The 26,726-nt window shown below is 40.9% G+C and overlaps 1 protein-coding gene across 3 annotated transcripts in view; it reads left to right on the plus strand.

Moving 5' to 3' along the window:
* The window catches only part of SIM2 (SIM bHLH transcription factor 2), a 75,794-nt gene extending 49,068 nt beyond the window's left edge, over window positions 1–26,726 (plus strand). For all 3 annotated transcript variants that reach the window (XM_084843716.1, XM_084843718.1, XM_084843717.1), the window contains exons 7-11: window positions 2,034–2,140; window positions 7,349–7,496; window positions 18,235–18,403; window positions 20,128–20,536; window positions 21,532–26,726. In XM_084843716.1, coding sequence (XP_084699842.1) covers window positions 2,034–2,140; window positions 7,349–7,496; window positions 18,235–18,403; window positions 20,128–20,536; window positions 21,532–22,256 — 1,558 coding nt within the window. In that variant the 3' untranslated portion in view covers window positions 22,257–26,726. The remainder of the gene's footprint in view (window positions 1–2,033; window positions 2,141–7,348; window positions 7,497–18,234; window positions 18,404–20,127; window positions 20,537–21,531) is intronic.

Consider the following 26,726-nt stretch of genomic DNA (forward strand, 5'->3'; position numbering starts at 1 on the left):
TCCATGGCAGTCTGTAATTGGCAGATGAAAACATAGCCCTGTATGACTGTTGTAAGTACTAATAGCACCTCTCTGATAATGATTCTGCTGGAAAAAGATTTAGGTAGCAAACAAGATAGATCGTGTGGATGGATTTAGTGTGCTGATGCCTAGATAATCTGGACTGCCTTTAAAGGCCAGTTAAGATTAAATAACTTTGCCTTGTGGTGGTGCCAACAATATGATCACTTAATGCCTGCAGACATGGATCCACCAGCATATCCTGTCAGATGATCTAGTGATATTGCAACGGAGATAGAAACTCTCAGAATCTTGTGCCCAAATGTTAAAGTGGTCACATGCTCATTCCATGCAGGAAATAAAAAGTGTATCCTTTTATCCTCATTGGTCATTTCCTTAATATCTTTTCTGCTGTTCAGTTCTTTGTGCTGAAGTTTTCACTGTCCTCTTATTTTGAAATCTCTAATTTAAATATTCTTCTTTCATCCATTTCAGGGACACTGCTATTTGTTGTTTCCTCGCCTAAAACAGACTAATATCTAATTTCTTTTAGGCTGCCTTAAATTTACAAACTGATCATAAGCCCCATAAACTGATCACTCTGTTTACACCTATAAATCCTGAAAGAGGTAAATGAAAATTTGTCAGCAGCAAAGAAAAGGATATTTATTTACTATTTTCTTGAGTAGCTTACTGTGTACATGAAGGAAGCATACAAGACACTAACAGCTTTGAGTGAAAAACTGACTGCCACTTTATTGAGTGCATACCATTGGGTACATATAGGATATATCCCCCCTCTCTGCTCAGGAGAAGAAATAGCATTAATGCATCTGGATCAAGGCATAAATTCAGTGTTGTCATCATCATCCTAAAAAAGGAACAACTATCTAATCTGAGCCAGCAATAGGACTTGAATAACAGCCATTGGCTGCTCTGGTAGGGACCTAGTTCCTACTCACCCTGTACCCCTTTAGATGCTTAATATTGTCCCCCAAACAAGTAAGAATGTAAGAGCCATGCTGGTAAGACCAGGGATCCATCTAGTCCAGTGCTCTTTTCACACAGTGGCCAACCAGCTGCCTGTGGGAAACCCATTAGTAGGACATGAGTGCAATAGCACCATCCCACTTGTGTTCCCCAGCAACTGGTATAGGCATACTTCCGCTGAAACTGCTGGTAGCATATATCCAACATGACTAGTGGCCACTGGTAGTCCTATCCTCCATGAATTTGTCTAATCCCCTTTTAAAGCTGTCCGAGTTAGTGGCCATCACTACGTCTTGTAGTGAATTCCATAGTTAACTGTGCACTGTGTGTGTGAAGAAGTACCTCCTTTTATCCTGAATCTCCCACCCACCCGCTTCATGGGATGATCCGGAGTTCTAGTGTTATGAGAGAGAACAATGTTTCTTATCCACTTTCTCCACACCATGCATAATTTTGTACATCTCCATCATGTCTCCCCTTACTTGCCTTTTTTCTAAGCTAAACAATGCCAGATGTAACCTTTCCTCATAGGGAACTTGCTCCAGCCCAGGTATCAATAGTTCCTATCGTCTGAGTCAAGAAATCCTGTCCTGGAGTCCTGCTAGGTAATTCTGGATGTAAGCAAACATTCATTCTCAGGCCCATTAACCAGTGGACAGAATTGGTCTACAGCACACTTGTCCATTATCTTACCAAATGGAACAGCCACTAAGGATGATATTCTGTCCTTGACTTCTGCTAGGTAGTGAGAACTGCTATTATCAAATTCTCATGTAGAGAATCAGTAGATGCTATGTAGTACTTGATACATTTGAGTATAATAATTTATTGAAGCCAAAATATCTTGAGATTTTGTTAGTCTCCTGAATAAAGTTCTAATATAACCTGCACCAACAAAGTAAAAATAAATTAATAAGTCTAAGCGTTTTCAGAATTCTGAATAAATAGTCTCCCAACTTGATTTCTGGAAAAAAATGAGGCTTTGTCCAATATAATTAAATATTTATAGGGCTACTGCTTATTAGGTATATTTTCTCTTTTAGAGTGACTGAATTAACTGGATATGAACCACAGGACCTGATCGAGAAAACTCTGTACCACCATGTGCATGGATGTGACGTATTTCATTTACGATATGCTCACCATCTCTGTAAGTAGTGGAAAATAAATAAAATTATTCACTAGTAATGTATGATGATGGCACATGTAGGTTTTCCACTAATGCTTTGAGCAAGAACAAGCTGTGGGAGACCTGAGCCATCAGAATTCAGCTTTCATTGATTATAGTTGAATTACTTGTAGTTATTTTATTGTTGTCATGTGGTTAGCCACATTGAGTTTCCACTGGGAAAGACAAAATAATTTGAATGAATGAATGAATGAATGAAATGTGCGTAAATGAATTTTGAGATTGCAGTCTTTTGGTGGACATGCAGATGAGCAAAGTGCAGCATTTAAGAAAACCAAGTAGAATCGGCAGCAAAGAAACAGTCAGGAATATAAGGCATGTTTGTGAACAGTCCATTGTGCAGGGATTGGGGTTGGATTGCGATGATAGGGCAAGAAGGAGGGGATTGGGTAATATGGAGTCCTTAATAGTCATGCACTCATGCCCTGCTTGTGGGTTTCCTGTGGGCAGCTGGTTGGTCACTGCGTGAATAGAATGCTGAACTAGATGGACCCTTGGTCTGATCCAGCATGGTTGTTCTTATGTTCTTATGCGAGTAAAAACAGACAGGGTATTTGAGGGCAGGAAAATTGAATGAGGAGAACAGGTTGGAAGGAAAGTAAGCTAATAGGGAAGGGGTTATGTTCCAGCTGTACCTGGCATTTATTCACTGTAGTTTACAAGGCTATGGGTAGGGAGCTAGTAATAGTCACACACTCCAATTTGTACATGTTTCTGGTGTCCCTTCCCTATGATACCCTCTAAATGACTGGTGGAACTAACCATGTCATCAGACATTTCCTCCAGAGAGAGATTGTCTGGAGTGCATAGGGGGATTTCTGGTAGAGGACATCAAAGATGCACTAAGCTGGGGCCTCACCTGCAGTCCCTGCCAAAAGGGGCTGGGGGTCCAACCATGTACCAGTTAAAGATTAGAACCAAATTACACACACACACACACACACACACACACACACTCAAAAAGTGGAATTAGAAGGTGTGGAGGATACATTTGTAGTAGGACCTCGGAGAGCTGTATACCTTTCCTTGGGCTGAAGCCCTTTCCTGTAGACTGGATACCAGGGAGTGTTGAAATTCCGGCTGAGACTGTTTTAGAAAGAGGCTTGTATTCCTTAGTGGGGGACACAGACCTGACCAGCCAAGCTGCTACTTGTTCAGGATAAACCTAAGCTACGGAGAGGAAGAACCTCAGTATCCATGCTTTCCATGACAGCCTTAGCTTCCTGCAAACTGAGCAAGCTCTTTGATGAGCTTCCACCGGGCTTTAAAAACCTGCCTGTTCAGGCGGGCATTTGGGGTGGGTTAGGGCTTTTCAGAGCAGTGTTGTTTATTTTTTTGTTCAGTTAATTATGTAAATTTGTTATTAGTATTGTACGCCACCTAGAGTGGCCGGGTAGGTGGCCAGATGGGCGGTTAATAAATCAAATCAATCAATCAAATAGGATGGTGGAGTCTGCCTTCTTGGAGAAGGATTGGCCCAGCGTAGGGTAGCGGATCTGCAAAAGACCCAAGCATCCAAGTTTGCCTGTGGTGACAGCAGGTGAAATTTGCTTGTCAAACCACACCTGGCAGCAACCAAAGCTTGAACTCTTTGGTACTGAAAACCTTAACATTTTATACCTTTACACAAAAGGGCAGATGTCCTGCTTTGTATTGTAATGTTTCAGGTTTCTACATTTAGGATGGGGAAGAGCAGATTGCAATCACTTCAGAGACAAACAAAGAAATATTTAACAGTATTTACTTAACTTTAGAATGTTTGGTAAATAACAATAAGAAAATGATTAATAGAACTGTAAACCAAATATGAACAACTCTAACTTTTAGCCAGAGTTCGCTGTAAAGCACAGTGTTACTGTTGGACCAACAACAGCTGCTTGTCTCAGTTCCTTTAGTCTTTTGTCACCAGTCTCTGTTATGGAGGTTCACTCTTCTAGGTGAAGGCTGCTTTATCTGTGTCTTTCACTTCTTCACACTGCTGGTTTCCCTGAATTTCTTTCTCAGCTCTCCTCCTTCATTCCCCTGCTGCACCAACCCTCTTCTCTTTCAAACTGGCATGTTACTTTCTTCTCCCTCCATTCCATGCCCCTCCCACGTTACACATTCCAAGGCTCTTCGAGGCAGGCATTACATACTGACAACCTTTGCAAAACTGGTTTTATGTGTTGTAAATGTGGCACTTGTCCTCAGACATATGACTTGACCGCTCTCCCTGAAAAAGCTATTCCTGACACCAAAAGAACACTTGTTGCCTATTGTTGTCCTAATGATACACATTGGGGATATCTATTCATAACACTTTGCAGTATTCCAGAAAAAAATGACTCCATGTGTTAGACATGCATACGTTGCTCAATTTTACCCCCACCTTTTCATTCAGGGCATATGCACATTTTCAAGTTTTATTAGAACCTGATGATGTCCAATCTAGCCTTGTGTTCATGACATGGTTGCGGAGGATTATCCCTTGTGTCTGTGTTTTCCCAGCTTGCCAAGGTTGAGGGTGACAGGCACCAAGCTTTCTCTTCTCTAGCCAAGAATGGGGTCTGTTTCACTCTAAAACAGAGCTACTTCATTACAATGGGGCGCTTCCACTCCTGCTGATTCTCTTCCACCCTGCCAAACGCATTGTGTATGTGGCCCCCACCACTTGTGCAAGAACGATTTAGCATTTCCAGAGGCAACCTGAAATGAACGAAACAAGCTGACCTGCCTCCTTCCAGAAATGAGCATTTCTGCTGATTTTGGGGCTTCCTCTAGGAAGTGCTAAATTTCCCTTGCGTGGTGGGTCCTGCTTGCAGAACAGAATTGGTGGGGCGGAAACAAATCGGCTGGGGCATAAGCACCCCCTTGGATTCCATCCTATGTGACAGCCTGATGTTGAAATCTGGAGAGATATTCTACCTAATAGGAGAGAAGGAACGTATGATAAAATAAGTTCCCCATAAAACCAGAGTTTCACTTGGACAAAGGTTAGAGGATAGAGATAGTGTTAGGGATTTCCTACAGGTTGAATGTGCATTCAGCCTGCAGGATCTCTACAGTACATTGGGTACCTAACATCTCTGCATTTCAGTCAGGTTGGGCATAGCCTCAGTACTGGTAAGAGGCAACCAAAAGTGGTGTCTTTATAGGCTTGTCCTGACTGGCAGGACAAACCTATTAAAATAATCATGAATCTGCTTCTTGCTTTGGCTGATAATTGAAAGCAATTGTGTAGAAACCATCTTAGGTTTACAGAAAGTTGTTACATAGACAAAAAATATGGAAATCATAACAACTGATGAAGGTGTAACAAGAGGCATAAGTAGGAATATTTCAGAAGTTGTGACATCAAACAAAAATTCCTGCATGCTATGGTTCCACTTATCTGTAAGATTCCCTCAAGGATTTGAGTGTGTTTGCATCAGTATTTTCACATTAGCTTATAGCAGCTACGTATTTGCCACTGGAGCAGTATTGGACCAATTAGAATGATCGGCTTCTGGAGAGTGATGGATCTGCATGAATTCCTTAGGGAGCTTACAGTTGGCATGGCTGCCTCTCCTGCTGCAGCCTTGGCCATTCTGGGATACAGAGAAGTATTTTCGTTCTGAAGTGTCTTCTCCCTATAAGTAGAACCCACTCACTCTCTTGGTGTATCAGGGAGCAGAGTACACTTAAACAGTTTGGATGACTCCTAGAACATCTGATGGAAAACTTGGGGTGAATCCAACTGAACACAGACCAGAGTATTTCCAGACAAAGGGGTCCTAGTCTAAGTATCAGAAGGCATTGTGCAGTCTTTTTTCTTCAATGGATTTTCTGTGGTTAGAAAAAGAGATGGAGAAACAGTAGGGAAACACAGGAAGTTATGACTGGAAAATGTTGCCATCTACCCCTAAAATGCCATGAATGAGGCAAGGTGATGGCAGGACAAAAGCCTCATCTTGAAGCACCCTAAGAGCATGTCTCAAAGCCTGTAGTATTCTGTGGAAGTGATTGCAGTGAAGAAACATTCATGCAGTACCATCCAGCGCAGCTCTTCCAAGTGGTGCTGGTCTTGCTCTAGTGTGGCCTACAGAGTGATCTTAAGGCTCCAAAGACCCACTATGATTTCTTTGCTATCCATTTCTTTGATGGATAAAACTGCTTTGCATCTGCCTTGGTTTAGTTGACATTAATTTGACAATATTGTCTATGGATATTAGAATATGCTTTGAATTTGGTCAAATCCCAGACTAAATTAGGCTGATTCAGAAAGATTTGGGAGATGTTCAAATTGAAGTGGAGCTTCTCTGAAGTGGACCAAATCCAAGTCTGAATCTGTCCGAAGTTTCATTAGCAGTTCAGATGAACCGAGACAGTGTGTTTAGAAAAATGGATGCATTTCTCCTCAAACTCTTCATATAATGAAAATGCCAGGGTGGGGAGGTTTGTGTGTGTATTTGGTTTTATCAGGGTTCTCCGATCTCAGTGGTTTAGGGCAGGGTTGTTGAAGTAATATATTGCAGGATTCCTTCAGTGTTCATTGCTCTTGGCTAGTTCTCTTTCTGCCAGGAGCAGGACTATTGAAAGCTTTTTGTGGAGTCTGTGGGACCTGGAAGGGTGTATTATTGGGTGGTTGCTTGAAGAATGCTGGGTATTCTTCTGCCTCTGCATGCTGCACATCTATCATTCACCCATAATCTCTTGCACGTTCTATGACTTTGGTGCCAAATTAGCAGAAAACAAAGAAGTCTTAAACTGTTTTTCATCCATCAAAACTCCCTAGCCCCTTCCCCCATACTTCTGAAATTTTTCAGGTTTCCTGCCTATGGACATCTCCGGTGTGCACCATTTTCATTCAAACTGATCCCAAATCCATGATTTGCTAGTAATGATTATCTGGACTAAAAGAACATTTGATTGTAACAACTCAGATACAGAATTGTATACATTTCTTGCACTATGTCCTTGCTTGGAAATTCAGTTATAGGGGTTGAATTCTACTTGATCCTCTTTTTTAAACAAGTAAAGTACAATGGTATGGTCTGAAAGGACATGATGCAGTAACATTACTTAAGCCAAGCAGGGCTAAATCAGTGTTTGGACAAGTCAGCTGGGAATCTTATATACACCACTTCATGTTCTGCAGAGGAAAGGCAGAACACAAATGTAATTAAATCATTCTCATGTTATGTTTTATAGTGCTGGTGAAAGGACAAGTCACAACCAAGTACTATCGATTGCTGTCAAAGAATGGTGGCTGGGTTTGGGTCCAGAGCTATGCCACCATTGTACACAATAGCCGCTCATCACGACCTCACTGCATAGTGAGTGTCAATTATGTCCTAACGTAAGTCCATATTTCCCACCATTGTATGTTGTATTTGTTTTGATCACTGATGTTGTGTTTATAACTGTAGCTGTTTCTTCCATCTTACTTTCTTGCTTAAAAAGCTTGATCGCTAAAAATGCATTTGTTGTTGTGCTTTATAACATTGTATCCAGCGTCGGTAAGGTTGCTATCTTTTTCTAGACAGAGACCAAGTGGAAAAATATGGTATCTTTGGTATGAGCAATGTAAGGATGAGGCTCATCTCGCTTGTGGGTCTCAACCCACCATTTATTTTCTAGATAGCTAATCCAAGAATGGATATGTTTCTAGTTAGTTTAAATGGAGTTAGTCCCTATAACTTTATTAAAAACCCTTCTTAGAGATCCTCTTCTAGGGCCAGTCCAAGACATTTTGTTACCTGAGGCGAATGACAAGATAGTCCCTTCCCCTGGCATTCCACGTACCAAAACTGACTCTTTCCTTAACAGTGGTGATGGGACAGCCCTTTTCACTTCCCCTGGGGGCAGCAAAGTAGCTTAGGGAACACAGGACAGGCTGTGTGATACATGCAGCTCTTCCTCCAACAGCGAGGAGCAGCTATGGGGCTCAGGAAGAATGGCTGGGCAAAAGCCCCCACACCCCAGCATTGGCAGCCTTGCTCTGCCTAATGGTAAGGTTGGCCCTGCTCTCTTCCTACACTCTGGAGTATTATGTGCTTGAAATCAACTTAAGATAAGATGGAAATTTAATTTAGTTATTTTAGAGAATAACATGCAACTGCAGAGCATGCCCTAATGGCTAGAATCCCAGAAGGTGATATAAAAATAAGCCTAACATCAGTAGGTTAAAAAAAAAAACTCATGACATTAGGACAGATGGTATAACTTCAGGAGATTTGAATATTGGTTATATCTGAATCACTATGTCTAGCAGCAATGCAGCATCTTGCTCCTCTAGACACGTGTACAAACTTGCACGTTTTCAAGATATACATTTCTTAAGGGACCTTTTAACTTTGGTACTAATGCATCTTGGCAGGAGAGGGACGCAATAATATATACACACCCACTGGTTTCTTCAGAACAGGAATGGGAATTTCAGTTGTAGAATCAGCACTTGGGGAAATTAGCTGGTAGAGCATTTGTTATAGAAATCCCAAAATATCAACAGATTACATACACAATATGCAGAGCACTAAACAAGGTGAGAGTTTGGAGAAATTGCCTTAGCTCTCTTGGAGCCTAAACTGAGGGCTGCAGTGCATGGACTAGACCGTGGACATGCATATAACATCCAGGCTAATCTGGGCAGGGTTTCTGGGTACAGAGGCAGTGAGAAGATTGGGGCTAGGCAAAATGGGAGCCCTAACACTACTGGGAGAGAAAGAGAAATGTTTGGGTGAGCTTGCAAGAGTAGGGAGGAGAAAAAGGATTTCACAAAGGTTTGTCCTAACAGCAGGTGGTGCGATCAGGTTTGTCCTGCCGTACAGCATTTATTTATATTTTTAATCCGCCCAATAACCAATGTTTTCTGAGCAGATTACAACAATTGCACAGTTGCGATAATTAAAGGGGATGATAGGACGGACTTGTGTATAGCTCCCCCCCCCCCATTCTCTCTCCAATTTCTAGCATCTTGAGCATGCACCCTCATCTCATTATTATCCATGAATAGCCAGCAAAATAGTTGGGCGCTTAAAGTCAGAAAGATGACATCAGGGAAAGCTCCTGACCGTTTTTCCTGACATCAAGTGGCTTGGATAACAAAAGGGGAGGATGGGCACCTGAATTGCTAGGCCTGGCTGCAATCTTTCCACCAGTTGACCAGGGAAGCCTGCACAAGATTGCTAGGCTCCCATTCAAATATCGTCCAAATTAGACCAAATTTACACACACACGCACACAGTAGAAAAGAGGGTGCAGGGTAGGAGGCTAAGATTTGTAAATGAAGGTCCTCCTGAAAATAGGATATTGCTGTGAAAGATACCTTTCCTTAGGTCAGAATAGCCCATTCCTGAAGCTTAAGACTGGGGTGCGTTCACACTCTTAGGGTCTCAGTGGGAAAAATGTCTATTTAAAAAGGAAGTTGCAATGGACAGTGTTTTGGCAAGGCGAGAACCTAGGTGGCCAGACTCAGGGGAATCTGTTGGTGGAGTGGGGTGATAGTGCAACAGCATTCCATGCCATTTCTCAATTCTAACTGGGCTTACATAGACCAGTGGAGGCAACCAGATCTCTCTGGGCTTGTCTGAGATGAAGAGAAGAGATACCTGGCCCTGGGTGGCCATAGAGCTCCAAAGTTTGCCATGCTTCAAAAAGCAGGGTGGAGTCCTGCCAGGAGTGGGTAGTCAAGAAACTGAGTGATTTCAGTAGCATGGTCTTGGTGTGTGTTACTGGCCCAACAGCCATGAATGGAACCGATTCGGTAAACCTGCACACTGAGGGCTCAGAAGCCATGATTCTTATATTATTTTCACAGAGGCTTCAAAGATGCAATGAGAGCTAGGTGTGACATAACAAAAACACAAAGAGGTGAGGTGGCTTCGACAGCTATTCCTGGTTGAGACAGTAAGGGTGGGACAACTCTTAGCTAGAGTAATTGCAAATGTCAAAAGAGGTGTTTTGTGATGGGCAAGCCAATCAAGAAGGTGCTGAGTGTACAGCTATTCAAAACTGTGCCCTTTCCAAAAAGTTGAGAAATTCCCAGTCTTGCACCAGAACCTGTTATTTCATCATACCTGAGGCATATGTGTGCATAATTAGATTGGTGTTTGCCTTACCCAGGGCTTTTGAACAGGCACAGTTTTTATAAGATTGGTGCTGCTAAATTTGGCCTTACATATGCAACCTGCAGGGTGGTGGTGGTGGTGGTGGTGGTTGTTAGGCAAGATCATCTTGTGCTGTCAGTTTCCCCACCTCTGCCTAGCTTTGCTCATGCAGGGGCTTCTTAGAGTGACCATATTCATAGTTGCCAAATACCATGGGAGTCTACAGTGCCTGCCCAGCCACTGAGCAGTCTTCTAACATACTGGAAGTAGGGTTGTGAGAGTAATGGGAGTTGTAGCTTTGCAGCAGTTATACTGGCACAGTGTTGAATCAAGGATTTTGAGGCTCTCAGGCAAGACAATCTCACTGGATCTCCTTAACCTGGAGTGGTCAAACAGGATTTGGAAGCTATACTTCTGTTAATGCAGCCCAAAATAGTATTTGCCTTTTTTGCAGCCACATCACATTGTTGGCTCATATTCAGCTTGTGATCTACAATAATCCCAAGATCTGTCTTGCTTGTAGTGTTGTTGAGCCAAGTATCCCCCATCTTGTAACTGTGCCTTTGGTTTCTTTTTTCCTAGGTGCAGAACTTGGCATTTATCCCTATTAAATATAATTCTGCTGTTTTCTGCCCAGCACTCCAGCCTATCAAGATCAGTTTGAATTTTGTTTCTGTCTTGCAGGGTATTAGCTATCCCACCCAATTTTGTGTCATCTGCAAATTTGATAAGCATTCCCTGAATCTCCTCGTTCAAGTCATTAATAAAAATGTTGAAGAGCACTAGGCCCAGGACTGAACCCTGCAGTACCCTGCTCATTACCTGTCCCCAATTTAAGAAGATTCTATTGATAAGCACTCTTTGAGTCCAGTTCTGTATCCAACTGTGGATCCACCTGATTGTTATTTCATCTAGCCCACTTTGAGCTAGTTTGCTCATCAGAATATCATGGGCACTTTGTTGAAAGCTTTGCTGAAGTCGAGATATATTATGTCCACAGCATTCCCACAGTCCACAAGGAAGGTAACTTGATCAAAAAATGAGATCAGATTCGTCTGGCAGAATTTGTTCTTGACAAATCCATGTTGGATTCGAGTTATCACTGCATTGCTTTCAAGGTGCTTACAGATGGATTGCTTTATAATCTGCTCCAGAATTTTCCCAGGGACTGATGTCAGACTGACTTCTCTGTAGTTCCCAGGTTCCTCCTTTTTAAAGTTAGGGACAACATTAGTCCTCCTCCAGTTATCTGGCACTTCCCCCATTCTCCATGATTTCTCAAAGATAATAGGCAGTGGTTCTGAGAGTTCTTCTGCCAGTTGCTTTATTACTCTAGGATGCAGTTCATCTGCCCCTGGAGATTTGAACTCATTCAAAGTAATTAGGTGTTCCTTGACCATATGCCTATCGATCTCAAACTGCAATCCTGCTCCTTCAGCCTGTGCTTCGCCTTTGCCAGGGGAGGTCAGAGACCCTCTTTCGGGAGAAGACTGAGCCAAAGTAGGAATTGAGCACTTCTGCTTTTTCTTTGTCATCTGTTATCATTTTGCCATCCTTATTTAATAGTCGAACCACCATTTCTTTCCTCTGTCTTTTACTATGCACATATCTGAAGAAAGCCTGTTTGTTGCTTTTAGCGTCCCTCACTAACCTCAGCTCATTCTCAGCTTTAGCCTTCCTGACGCCATCCCTGCAATTCTGTGTTATCTGCTTGTACTCTTCCTTTGTAGCTTGGCCTTCCTTCCACTTCTTATGTGTCCTTTTTCATTTTCAGGTAATCTCTTAGCGTTTTGTGAAGCCACATTGGCTTCTTCTGTTGTCTTCCACCTTTTTTTCTTGTTGGAATTGTTTGTAATTGTGCCTTGAGAATTTCCTTTTTTAAAAACTCCCACCCATCTTGGACTCCTTTTCTCATTAGAGTGGCTTGCCATGGGACCTTACTTATCATTGTTCTGAGTTTATTAAAATCGGCTTTCCTAAAATCCAGGCTACGCATTTGGCTACACTCGGCTTTTGCTTCCTTTAGAACCAAGAACTCCAGTATAACATGGTTGCTTTCCCCCAGAGTTCCTGTAACTGCTATTTATCCATGAAGTCATCTCTGTTGGTTAGGATCAAGTCAAGGATAGCTGATCCTCTAGTTCCTTCATCCAGTTTCTGTGGGAGGAAGTTATCAGCCACACAAGTCAGGAATTTCCTGGAGGGGCCATGTTTGCAGAATTTGTCTCCCAACAAATATCGGGGAAATTGAATTCCCCCATTACTAGTATATCATGCTTCCTTGAAATATTGGCTATTTGCTTTTCAAAAGTTTCATCCTCGTCTTCTCCTTGATTGGGTGGCTGGTAGTAGACTTGCTCCACCATGTTCCTTTTATTCTTTGCTCCATTTATTTTAACCCAGATGCTCTTGATAGGGCTACCAAGCTCATCCTCCTGTATTTCTGTGCAGAGATATAGTGCAACTCCACCTCCCTTTCTGTTCCTTCTGTCAAGTTATATCCTTCAATTGCTGTATTCCAGTCATGGGAGCCATCCCACCAAGTTTCAGCTACACCTATCAAGTCATAATTTCCCTCCTGTATTAAGAGTTCAAGTTTGTTCTGTTTGTTTCCCATACTCTGGGCATTAGTATAAAGACATCAAAGACCATGTGCTTTATAGTCTGGCTTTCTTCCTACATGTTTTTGAAGACTATTATTGGGCGCTACTAGAGCTGTTTTCTCCGTTGTGGTGCATGAGCCTTCATCCATTGTTACCCTGAACTTTACATCTCCCTCCCCCATAGGATTCAGTTTAAAGCCCTCCTGATGAAGTCCTTCATGCTGTGGCCAAACACATTCTTCCCAACTTTGTGAGGTGCAACCCGCCCCTTGCCAACAGCCCATCTTCCAGGAAGTATAGCCTGTGGTCCCAGAATCCAAATCTCTCACGTTGGTACCACCTTCGTAGCCAGTAATTTACCCGGAGTATTTTTCTTTCCCTTGCTAGCCCTCTTCTAACTACTGGAAGGAAGAATGAGAAAACTATCTTTTCCAATTCCCCCGTTAAGTTTCATTTCTTCAGGGTAGAAACAGTACTTTTGGTTTTGAGGGAGGACAGTATATAAAGTGATCAAGTGATCTTGATAGACTGGAGCGCTGGGCAGAAGACAACAGAATGACATTTAATAGGGATAAATGCCAAGTTATGCACCTAGGAAAAAGAAACCAAATTTACAGTTATAAGATGGGGGATACGTAGCTCAACAATACTACAAGCAAGAAGGATCTTGGAATTGTTGTTGATCACAAGCTGAATATGAGCCAACAATGTGATGTGGCTGCAAAAAAGGCAAATGCCATTTTGGGCTGCATTAATAGAAGTATAACTTCCAAATCCTGGGAAGTACTAGTTCCCCTCTACTCAGCACTGGTTAGGCCTCATCTGGAGTATTGTGTCCAGTTCTGGGCGCCACACTTTAAGAAGGATGCAGACAAACTGGAGAGGGTTCAGAGGAGGGCAACAAAGATGATCAGGGGACTGGAAACAAAGCCCTATGAGGAGAGACTGAAAGAACTGGGCATGTTTAGCCTTGAGAAGAGAAGTCTGAGGGGAGATAGGATAGCGCTCTTCAAGTACTTGCAAGGCTATCACAGAGAGGAAGGCCAGGATCTCTTCTCGATCATGCCAGAGTGCAGGACATGGAATAATGGGCTCAAGTTACTGGAAGCCAGATTCTGTCTGAACATCAGGAAAAACTTCCTGACTGTTAGCGCAATACGACAATGGAACCAATTCCCTAGGGAGGTGGTGGGCTGTCCCACACTGGAGGCCTTCAAGACGAGGCTGGAAGCCATCTGTCAGGGATGCTCTGACTTGGATTCCTGCATTAAGCAGGGGGTTGGACTTGATGGCCTTGTAGGCCCCTTCCAACTCTATGATTCTATGAAAGAGAGTGAGAGAGCCAGTGGCAGGAGAGTCAGAAGACCAGAGCAGAAAGGAGCAGCCTAGAGGAGTCTAAGGACAGCTAGGCTAAAGGAACTTGCATTTTGCAACTTTTATTTTCTTTTAAGGCCTTTTGTGTCACTCAGCTCTGTTGTGTAAATACCTTTAGTTGTGATTTGCTTGTTTTAATTTACTAGTAAACTGTTGTGGTTTAACCTTGTGTCTAGAGCGTCAGTCACCCCACGTCTACAGCCTAAACCTGAGATTACTGGTGAGGGGAAGGTAAAGGTGGGACTCTTAAGGAAGCAAGAGTTCCTTAAGGAGTTGCTCAGGGGTCCAGGTCATAAGGGGAACCCTGACATATGGTGGCAGTAGTGAGATTCTGACAAAGGTGAAATTTGGCACCCCCAAGGATTTTACTATTAGAGCTAACAAAGGCAGTGTATTTTATTTTCGGGTCTGCCGATTAGGGATCAGATAGGCTAGCAAAATGAGCCAGTATCTGTCTATGAACAAAACTGCCCCGATTTAGCAATGCAAAAAGGACAATTTGCAATGGGAAGAAAAAACTGTGGAAGAGCTTAAAGTAATGCTGATCACGCATGCAGCAGCTGGCGTAAGGAGGCCCATAAGTCCTGCTGAACCCAAACAAAAGAATGGCAGCTCAAAGAAAGGGAACTGCAGATGTTAGCCAAGCAGAAGGAAGAGGAGAACAAGTTGGAGTGGGAGCCGATCCAGGTGCAAGTGGAATAACGCAGACATGAGGAAAAGATGCAAGAGGAACAATGCAGACGTGAAGAAAAGCTGCAAGAGGAACAATGCAAAGCCCAAGAGGAACAACGCAGACACAAGGAAAAGCTGCAAGAGGAGTAGCACAAACTTCAGGAGAAGCAACACAGACATGAGGAAAAGATGGCACAGCTAAGCCAGGAGCAGTCAGCCAGGGTCACCCCCAAGGACTTCATAGTATACACCCCCAGAGAAGACTCACAGGTGTTCCTGACCACCTTTGAATGGGCCGCACAGAAATGGGTACTACAGGGGGGTGAATATATGAAATTTGTGCCTAATTTAATAAAAGGGGAGCTGGCAGAGATCTATAATAGCTTGCCAGACGGTGGGGCTCTTACCTATGTTCAGTATAAAGAAACTGTGTTTAAAAGGTTCCGGTTGGTTCCAGACAGGCCATATCAAGAGCAACTGCCCCAGGTTACAAACCCCTTTGCCTCTAAAATGCATGTTCCCTAACTGGAACAAAACAAGCCCCAAGGTGTCGCAAGTGTGGGTTTGTGATCTCTAACTGTGAAGAGGTTAATAATCATTTTAAAGCACCTGTTTATGTTAAGGATAAGACCATTACTGCTATGCTGTATTTGGGAGCAGATTGTTCTTTAATCTGAGCTGATTTGGTGTCACCTGAAGATCTAGTACCAGGAAGGTACATAAACATTCAGGGAGTAAAGGGCCCATCTTTTGATGTCCCAGTGGCAAGGTTGTCCATAGAATGGAGGGGATGGCAAGGGTTGTATGAGGTTGGTGTGATAGAACCTCAAGCCCAATTTGCCCCTATCATTGTGGGAAAAGATATAATGGGTCCAGATTCTCAAGTATGTGTGGTGACTTGCAGTCAAAAGAAAACCGGGGGGGGACAGGGACACTACCGGGGAGGGCAAGGGAACATTTATTCTGGAGAAAAACAGAACAAGAAATACCTTTATTGGTCCCTGAGGGATTAAACCAAACCCCAGAACCTTCACAGGAAAAAGCAAAAGCAGTCCTGGAAGAGGCAGAACAAGCCCTTAAGGAATCTGCAGAGTCTAACCCCAGTCAAATAACTGAGGCAAGTGGTTCGGTAGAGGAGAAAATTCTAGAGACCAAGGTTTCTGACTTAGGAGGAATGGAGGAGTTCAAGGAGGAAGTCCTCAGTGATCCTAGTTTGGAACCTTTAAAAAAAAATGTTCTCCCTCAAAAGGTGCCTTTTTCTGAGGAAAAAATGGAGCAGGTTATTTGGAACAAAGGGTTGCTGTATAGACTCTAATTGCCAAAAACTCAAGAACTGGGAGCCCCTAAAGCAACTGGTGTTACCTGAACAATTCTGCCTAAAGTTGCTGGAATTAGGCCATGATGTGCCATGTGGAGGACATTTGGGGGAAAACAGGAGTAAAAAAGGTTAAAGGCAAATTTCTTCTGGCCTAGGATTGTCAAACAGGTAGCTGAGTATTGCAGGTCTTGTGAAACTTGTCAGCATGTGGGAAAAGCAGGTTACCAAGGCAAAGCCCATTGCAACCTCTGCCTATCATAGGAGAGGCTTTTTTCAGAGTGGGAATGGATATAGTGAGCTCCTTCAATAAACCCACACGTAGAGGAAAAAAATACATCCTTACGGTGGTAGATTTTGCCACCCAGAAGCTGTGGCAGTAGCCTTTACAGATGCCCAATCTGTAGATGAGGCTTTGCTGGGAACTTTTTTTAGAACAGGATTTCCCTTAGAGATTTTGACAGATTGTGGAATAAATCTCCTCTCTGAGGTAATGGAGTGTCTGTGGAAGTTGAAAACTACTGCTTAACACCCCCAATTCAACGGATTGGTCGAGAGATTTAATGCCACCCTTAAGGGAATGATTAAGGCATATGTAAACATGCACCCTAATGACTGGGATGACAAACTGCAACATCTACTCTTTGCTTATAGAGAAAGTTCCCCAGGAGTCAACCGGATTCTCACCCTTTGAGCTATTGTATGGCAGAAGAGTGAGAGGCCCTCTTGAGCTCCTAAAAGAAAACTGGGAAGGTAAACTGGTGGAAAACAAAACTTCTGTGGTGGACTATGTGCTGAATCTCAGAGAAACCCTAGATGCTCTCTGTAAATGGTTCAAACACATGTAACAAAGGCCCAGGAGGTGCAAAGGTTCTGGTATGATCAAACTGCGAGTACTTGAGGTGGGAGATCAAATTATGATCTTTCTTCTCTTGCGCAAAGATAAGCTCAAAGCTGCTTGGGAAGGCCCCTGTGTAATCAGAGACAAACTGGATGACTGGTCATATGTGGTAGTTAAGGAAAGGTCTGCAAAAAAGCCTGAAGTGGTGCATGTAAATATGTTAACGCCATAACATACAAGAGATGGAGCGGTTTTACAGGTACATAGGGTACCTGATGAAGATGTGGAGCAAGAAGTGGGAAATAGTCATATAACACCTTTATGGGACAAGGTTGAAGCTATTAAAACCTGGGACATACCTAAAACCAAGAAACAGGTTAGGTCATTCTTGGGACTTGCTGGGTATTATAGGAAATTGTATCTCATTTTGGTGAAATTTCTGGTCCTTTGTCTGATTTAACAAAGAAATGTAAACCTGATAAGATTGTGTGGACTGCTGAATGTCAGGAAGCTTTTGACAAATTGAAAGACATTTTAATTTCAAGAGCTGTTTTAAAGGCACCTGACTTTGCAAAGCCATTTATTGTAGCCACAGATGCTTCAAAAATTGGCATTGGAGCTGTGTTGCTACAGGAACATGACTCTTTCAAACACCCAGTAGCCTACCTAAGTAGGAAACACTTGCCAAGAGAAAGAAACTTGTCCACCATCCAGAAAGAATGTTTGGCAGTCATGTGGGCTCTGGACAAGCTCAAACCTATATTTTTACTTTATGGACTGATCACCATGCCTTGCAATAGATACAGACTATGGAAAATACCAACTCAAAGCTCCAGAGATGGTCCTGGAAGTTACAGGAATTCCAAATGAACACTGAACATGTTCTAGGTTTGAGGCCTGGAGTTTTGTTGCTGGTAGGGGGTATCCCTCAGAAGAGTAGTTTCATTTCCCCGGTTAAGTTTCTGTTCCAGTTTGCTTTAATGTACCAGTAAACTGCTGTGGTTAAACCCTGTGTCTAGAGTGTCAGCCACCACATGTCTACAGCCTAAACCCAATGTTACTGGAAAAGGGAAGGTAAACGAAGGAAGGTGGGACTCCTAAGGAGACAAGAGATTCTTAAGGAGTTGCTCAGGGCGTCCAGATCATAAGGGGAACCCTGACACAATGTTGTTGCTATTTTGCAGAGATATAGAATATAAGGAACTTCCATTATCATTGGACCAGGTCACCATTTCTAAATCACAGTTTTCATGCAGAAACTCAGTGTCTACCTCACAAGAAACAAGAAAAGCAACAAAACCTAGAAGTAATAAAATGAAGACTAAACTCAGAACAACTCCTTATCCACAGCAGGTAAACTGTTTTTCTCCAGAACATTTCATGCTTAAACAAAGTGACAACTTATATTTAACAGTAGCTTTGCGACCAGTGCCCTATCAATAATCACTGGAATTTCTTTGCAATTCAAAATACCAAATTCTGTTCATTTTACAGCCTAATCCTGCAAGCTGCTGCACTGCTCTGTAAGTTATAAGGATCAAGAATAAAGACTGCTGCAGCAATGGAGTGTTTATAAGTTGTGGCATTGCACTGAAGATTCCAGTCAACCTGGGGAATTGCACTGATACAGCCTTCCCTAGTTTGATTCCCTAGTTTGATGTTTTGGACTACAGCTACAGACATTTTTGACCATCAGCCATACTGGCTGAGGCTGATGGGAGTGAAGTCCAAATCATCTGGAGAGCACCAGGTTGGAGAAGGCTGCACTGATACAACAGCATGCTGCACCAGCAACACCCACTCTTGTGGCAGATGTCCTAGCAGTAGTTTGCAAAGATATTATATAGCACACAAGTGGACACAGAGGAGACAGGATTTGGCCAAGTCTGGAAATGACTCCTGTGTGCACTATCAGCCAAGGCAAAGTAATTTTTGTTCCTACAGCATTATATGCCATGTATATTATAGTAATATGCTATAATTTGATTAAACAAGGTGGCATAACAGTTTGGGAATGCCATAATTAGGATGCCTCTATAGCAGTTAAGACCACTGTTCAGGTGCACTTTGTGCTATTAAAAAAAGGGAAGAAAATCTTTAAAAATCACCAAACAAAAGTTTGAGCAGATAAACATACAAGCACTTGGGGAGAAAAAAAGCAAACTAAAGAAGTAGAGAGCCTACCTGAAGCATGGAGGTATGAGTGACAATCAGCCTTTGATCTAGAGCCAGGTTTGTATGTCAGTTCAAGTGTGAAACAGGGGGAAGCAGAAGTGCCCTGCAACACCCTCCCCACCCCACATCCCCTTCTCTTTGCAGGCACATCTGTATGCAAGAACTCCAAATGTCTCCATGCCTTTAACATAGTCAAATCATAAATCTATTCATTCCTTCTTACTGCTCTGTCAGATAAGAAATAGTACTTTTCACATCTGTGGATCATAAATCAATTGCAAATGGAGCTCACTCCAGAATGAAAGCATGCTTGGTTATACCGTTTCCCTTTGTAATATCTGTCATTTCTAGCTAAAACAGGGTGTTATAGATTAGATGCTTAACACTTACATTCTGCAAATGAAACAATGAGAGTTACATGAACTTCTTAGGCAGACTTGCTGACTCAATGAAAAGAAAGCAATGAATATCTGAGAAGCCACTGCCCTGAAGTCCCTGGGTTTTCCTTGCAGCCTCCCAATTTCATATGCTTTTACTCGTGATAGGGCTCAGCCCCAGAATCTGCTATCTGAGTCAGAGCTGAGCAGAATAGCTGAATAAAAGGTGTCTCTGAGCATTTGCAGAGGGCTCCCCTCTGACCACTGAGGAATCACCGCTTGCTGTGCACAATTAGGTGTAAGGAGCAAAGCTTTAAGGGCGAATGGCAGGGGTCCCAGAAAGGTCTGAGCTTTAGGCCTTTGCTTTAGAAACTAAGTACTGCCAACTCCTCTTAGTTTATATGAACTAGTGTGACTGTAGTTCAAGGCGGTACTTGGCTGCAGTGCATGCTGTTAGTCTGTTATACTGACAGATTTCAGAGTCAGCTATTAAACACTTTTCTTTCTTTTTATTTGCTTTTTCAGCAATACAGCTCCTTCCAGACAGACAAACTGGAATGTGGCCAGGTTGGAAGCTGGAGATCCAACTCCACAGCAAATTCTGCCACCATCCAAGAACAAGCCTTCCATTCAGAAAACAGCGAACTTTTATATACGCCATCATACAGCTTACCTTTCTCTTACCATTATGGACACTTCCCTGTAGACCCTCATGTATTCAGTAGCAAAAAACAAATGCTGCCTTCTAAATTTGGGCAGTCTCAAGGAACACCTTGCGAAGTAGCTCGATTTTTCTTAAGTACGTTGCAGACAAGTGGAGAGTGCCAGTGGCACTATGCCAATTCTCTTGTATCAGGCAGCCAATCGCCATCTAAAAGTCCTTCTGATCATTCAGCCAGCAACGTACGCCATAATCTCTTACAGGGCTATGAAGGTGTGTATTACATGAACTAATCTGACTCTCTATTGTACTCAGGAAAAACTTTTATATTTTAAATATTTTCAGATATTAAAGGGGTGTGTTTTGAGTAAAGCTGATTAAAAACCTTTGGTAACAAAACTAATCTTATAGCAATTTATTCAAATTTCCTTATTACTGTTTAATTTTTTTAAGCAATCAAACTTGTGCTTAGCTTAAAGCCGGATGGGATGTTAAAGAAAGTCAGGACAGAATCCAACCCTGGACTGAAGAATCCATGAAAACAGTTGCAATTTATGTTGATACTTGAATTGTTGAACTTTCTGTCCAAATGTAATATAGGAGTAACATTTAAGATGTAAATCTAATGTTTTGTTACTGATATAACCCACATTCTGTTTCAAAGACAATTTAACAAAAGGCCTAGATTCAGCTTTATTTTTCTTACCGTTCAAACAACCTCTTAGCTGCCAAGATCTCATTTTGTTTCCCACATAATATCAAAAACGCCAGCTTGAGAAATCAAATACAAAGCCTTTTCATGTGTTATGTCTGACTTAATTGGTAGGTTTTCAAAGTTGCGAATTTGTAAAGGTATGTACCCCAAAATAAAAATAAACCCAACTCATCCAAATATTTATGTTTTTAAGAGTTCCAGTGAAGTTCAGGTCCAGTTGCCTGAGAAGGTAATTAACTATAATTTGATTCTTTAGAGATTCTGAGTACCTGTTTAAACCCCATCTTGCAATTTGGTGTGAAACAGGGGTGGTGGAGCTCCCCCTTGCCCCCTCACAATTCCATTTGGAATGCTGCTGCTCGCTGATTTTTACAAGGTTTAGTGCCAATAGCTGCATTTATCACACCAAAAACTCATGAGGAAGTGTACCCACTCTAAGCAGAGTGTACTGTATTTGTATTCAATCATAAAAATGACAGCTTCTATTTCAATTCATCATTTGAGCTGTTTCCTTTATATAATTAATTTATTTGTTGTTGTTTTTCTCTCCAAGTGCCACTACCAAATAGAAGATACAGCCAAGAAGGTAGCTCTGACACCTTTGCAAGCTGTGCTACTCTAACACCAAATAGCAGATACAAAGAAGATATCTATGATTCCAGCATTATAAAACACAGCAAAATGGAAAGCAGAATATACCCAGCACATCATCATCTCATAAAAGAAGAAAATAAGCTAGTTTTCAATAGAGACTTACAAGAGAAAAATAACATTAGTGAAAAGCCCTTTTCAAACTCCATAGCTAACTCCTTTTTGTCAAAATCAGAATGTTTCCAAACTAAACCAATTGGACAACTTAGCCACCTTCTCCCAGTTCCAACAGTATATGAACAAAGAAGAATTTGCATGAAAGAACCAAAATATGAGCACATTGCCCATCATGCTACAAATCTAGGTGAGCTGGAAACTGATGACAGGATGACATTAAAGCTTGATCATGACTCTGAAAATGATCATACAGTGGACGTGAGACATACAGGGCAAGTTCCTTTTGTACTTCTGAACTACCACCGGGTTTTAGCGAAACATGGCACATTTCAAACCTCTTCATGTGCTGCCGCAGGACACGTAGCAGAAAATTACGGACACGGTTCTGAAGAAGTAAATATGTTTTACAAAAACCAAAGTCCTTCATCAGCCTCTTCCCCTGAAACTCACAAGGATCCTGCACTTCCCCATTATATTGGAACTTCTGTAATAATAGCCAATGGAAGGTGACAATAATAGAAACCTGTTTTTTAATTAAAAAAATAAGCTTGAATGGTTTCCAAAAAGCATAAGAATACATGGGTGCACTTAGTGAGCATGGTTTAAGGTCAGTGAGGCACAAACATACATGCATTCTTGGCATGCCATGTGGAACAGTATCTTTAAGATCAAGAAAAAAATGTATCTAGATTCAGTGATTCATTGTTACCGATTAATCTCTGCAGTTGACTCTGCCAATAAGGAGCCATGTAACAGTTCATACTTTGTTGTTGTTTTTGCAGTGTACAACTTAAATTACAAGAATTTATGTACTGATGCAAAGATTGCCTTTGTTTTCTTAAAAAACAAACACCAGTTCCACACGTTTAATGTTTGAATGCCATAGAGCACCTGACAAATGGACAGTATGGCAGGAGACAGTAATTACCACAATTATTTGTGGCCATGTCTGTTAAACCTTCAAATACATTACCCTGGGAATGTGTTAGGTTTTCAATCCCTGAAGGTAAACCTTTTGATTCATCTGACATTGATATACTTTACCAATGCAGTCAAGAATTGCCAGCCTGCATGACTACTATGCATCTTCAAACACTGAAAACCCAATAAGCTTGGAAATACCTACCAAAGAATTTATTATTTTTCACACTGTAGGAAAAAGTTTTTGGTAAGACTTTTTAAAGCATCGCTTTGAAACAACAGGAAAGGGTCCCATCCCCCCCATCTTTCAAATACTCCAAACTCTTTTGACAGCTCGCCAAGAAAATAGTGGAATTGTGTTCATTTTGCTCTGGCAATCAGATCTGAAATATTTTCAGTTTCAGCAATCATCATTTTCTATTTAGCTCAGCAAGTTATAACACTGTTTTTGGTTAAGATATGATACAATCTATTCACCAAAAGCACTAATGTTTAGATGAGAATCTGGAGGCACTAAATTTTGCCAATAGAACACACGGTATATTAATTTTTGCCTTTCTGTAATGTTGAGTCTGGAGGGTAAGACAGGCCAAGTACCTACAAAGATTTTATGCCTTAAGTTTATAGCCACTGCTGTGAACCAGTTCTTTGTGGGTGCTCTAACACACACAGCAATAGCACAAAGGAATACACATGTGTTATTGAATGGAAGGCGGAAAAACCTTGCATACATAGGCATTTATATATACATCAGAGCTCTTTTGCATGCAAGGAGCTACTGGAATATGGTGGTTTTCATCTTGACATAATGATGGACCATACATATTTTCTTACTATTGATAACATGACAAAAGGCTCCCTAATATGAAAAATTATGTAATGCATATTAACATTAAAGTTCATGAACTTTGGAGTCAGATGTATATTTTAATTTGCATTGAATAGCTCCTTTTCTTAGGTTTGTTGAATGCTGAGCTACACTAAAAATCTTCTAAAACATCCCCCAGATAATTGAAGTTTCATTATAGGAGTGGAAGAAGTTCCATGTCCCAGGAAGCACATGGTATAGTTTGCCATTGCTTTGAAAACAGCCAAAATCAATTTAATATTATTTCCCCAAGAAATCATATCTAATGTATCTTGTGCAATATGGAAAACAACTTCATTGATTGCATATTTTCAAATGTCAAATAAATTAGACATTTTCTCAAACCATTTTCTTACATTTAGGCATAGCAATACAATTAATTCCCTTTTCTAGTTTTATAAGAATGTGTTATAAGAACACAAGCTTGTTTGAAATTGTTTGTGCTCAGTATTATCCTATTAAAAGGTTAAGGATGCCGAGCATGCACAGTTTTTAGTGCCAAAGCAGTCTGCATCATAATCCAAATGGAGTTAAACTGTGCCTTGATTTGAAGCCAGTGGTTCCCAAAGTGTAAGGTAGGCTTCTCTGGGGACACATAGTTGCTAGGGAAGGCAAAGCAGCTTACCTTTATCCCACCATTCACTGTTACCAGTCAACCCCCAATTGTTTTATGATGCTCTGGGTTGTTCCATATTCTTGCATACTTTTTTGCCTGAATGTTCCTTTCTGTGGCCTTCTTCCTTACCTCTTTTGCTTGATCTTTCAAACAAGTGAGTCCTTCCAGATGAACTTGCTACCATTGTTTGGTCTTGTCAACTTTTGGAGAAATGCTTATATATTTTTTGAGTTAGGGAGACTTAACACTGTATAGCTTTAATGGTTTTAAGTTGACAGGCACTTTGTACCAGTAGTTCCGGTTTTATTCTCAGCTGTGGCATTCACCACCATGAAGGGAGATACATGTCTAAATGGGCTAAATTTGCATAATGCTGGTACCATCTTTGGATGCCATGACTACAAAAGGTAGACCTATAATAGATTACTTATGATTGGCATGGTGTCTCTTAGATGTATTACAATAGGGGAGCATCCCACACATTAAAATAGGCCCCATATTGCATATGTGAAACTGCTCTAAAGTTGGTTGACTTTTATCAGATAACACCAGTTTAAACTTTAATACTAGAAGGCTGGGAGTTAGGTTATTTCAAGCATATGGTTTCAGTGCTCAAAAGTCAGCAGGAACAGTTTGAGAATTAAATTGCTTGAATATTTGCAAAGTCATTGAGACAAACATCTCTTTTAGAAATGGGGCTTCAAATGAAAGGCCCTAGTCCATAAATCTGTTGAAATTTAAGTAAAGCTCGTTGAAAAAAATAAGGATCATAGATTTTTTTTCAAGAAATGCCTGGTTCATGATAACTTGAGGATCACAGCCTGAAGTACTGAGCTGATGTCTCTTTGCAATACCAGAATAAAATTGTTTATGTACTAGTGCACCAGAATTGCAGTTGTACTGTCCTTTGCTGACACATCAAATGCTAGGAACATACTTAAGTTCTAGGAACATATTTACTCATGCAATTTAAACTTGCCAGAGACATAATTTTAGAGTCAAATTTATGTATTGCACTTAACACTGGCAGAAGTGAACTTTTTCTTCCTAATGGCCAAACAAAAATATTCTCCAGCACCTGAGAGTAAAATTCTTTGAATTTTGATGCCTTTACTGAAGTAATTATTGCTGCAAACAGCAGAAGCACTCTTAGTATAACAAGGTCTTGGAATAAAGGAGCTTTTGTGATTCCTAGCACAACACCATTATATGTTGGATTATCAGATACAAGTTTGTTTACAGTGTTTCAAATTATTGCCCATTCCTGTGTTCATTCTGGTGAGTACCTGGAAGAGTACATTTATGCCAAGACACATCTTTATTTTGTTACAAATATATATATCTCCTCACGAGATACTGGCAATTTGCTGCTTCATAAAAAAAAATCTGATAAGACAACTGTATCATAGTATTCTGTATTATCATCTTCGAAGTGACTGTATATACATGCTAACCCTCTCTGACTTTGTAAGAAAGCTTTTTGGGAAACAATATATTTTAATTTTGTTAAATAAATTGCCCAGTGTTGTTCAAACAGTGCCTGTTGCTCAAGGTAAGTTGTTTTAAATGAAATTGTTCTATCATCCCTTGCATGTTTAACAGCTCATGAAATTTGAATTAAAATATTTCTATGGAGGAAATGATTACTCCATTACATATTCCCATATAATAATGTGACATGTTCACACTTAGAATTTGAATGAAGAATTCCATGCAGAAATGAGAATCCAGACAATTACCAACATAGAATCTACCACTATCCACAATGTGTAAATTACTAAATTCATATAAGAATTAAAACTTACTGAATAGCATTTACATGCAGTAGAAATGGAAACATTGAAGGAAGCATAAAGTGGGAGACTTCCTTTCTTTTCACTTTGCCATTTACTTAACTGCTTCATTATGAATCTTAAGTACTTATCATTCAATGTTGCAGGGTTCTAGACACATTTTATTTGATAAAGAAATGAGTGTGAAAAATGAAAAACCTAATCACTTAACATAGGCTTTGTATCGTAACAATAGAAATGCCACACTGTAATATGCCCAGTAATACAGTGCTTCTGCTGAATACAACTTTATCGGTTCCCCCTCCCTTGCCAATAATCTACTTCAGTTATAAAGCTCAGCCATGTATCAGCAGTTTTTAATAATTTTAAAATTTGTGCAGCACAATCATATGCATGTTTACTTGGAAGTTAATTAACTATGTTCAGTGGGGTTTAATCGCTAGTAATATGTTTAGGATTATAGCCTCGTACTCCTAAAACTAGGGACACCATGGTAGGAATGGAATGCCAACTATGATATTACATCTGCAAAATGACAACAGATGCCATTTTCCAGCTATTCTTGGGAGAATGCTAAGTAGTTTTATTTCCCTGTCCTGGAACATTATAATTTGCTTTTTTATACGATGCAAAAAAATTTTTTTTGACAAAAAGTACGTGCAAAAAGAAACACACAAACACCTACAGCCTATTATTGCTTAGGATTATATATTTACTCCCTAAAATTGTAAAGCTTCGTTTGCTTATTTATTATGTAAGATGAAAATGTTAAATAAAATACT

Source organism: Heloderma suspectum, chromosome 3 (genome assembly GCF_057233095.1).
Source record: "Heloderma suspectum isolate Gila_16-S chromosome 3, 16-S_ref, whole genome shotgun sequence".
Lineage (NCBI taxonomy): Eukaryota > Metazoa > Chordata > Lepidosauria > Squamata > Helodermatidae > Heloderma > Heloderma suspectum.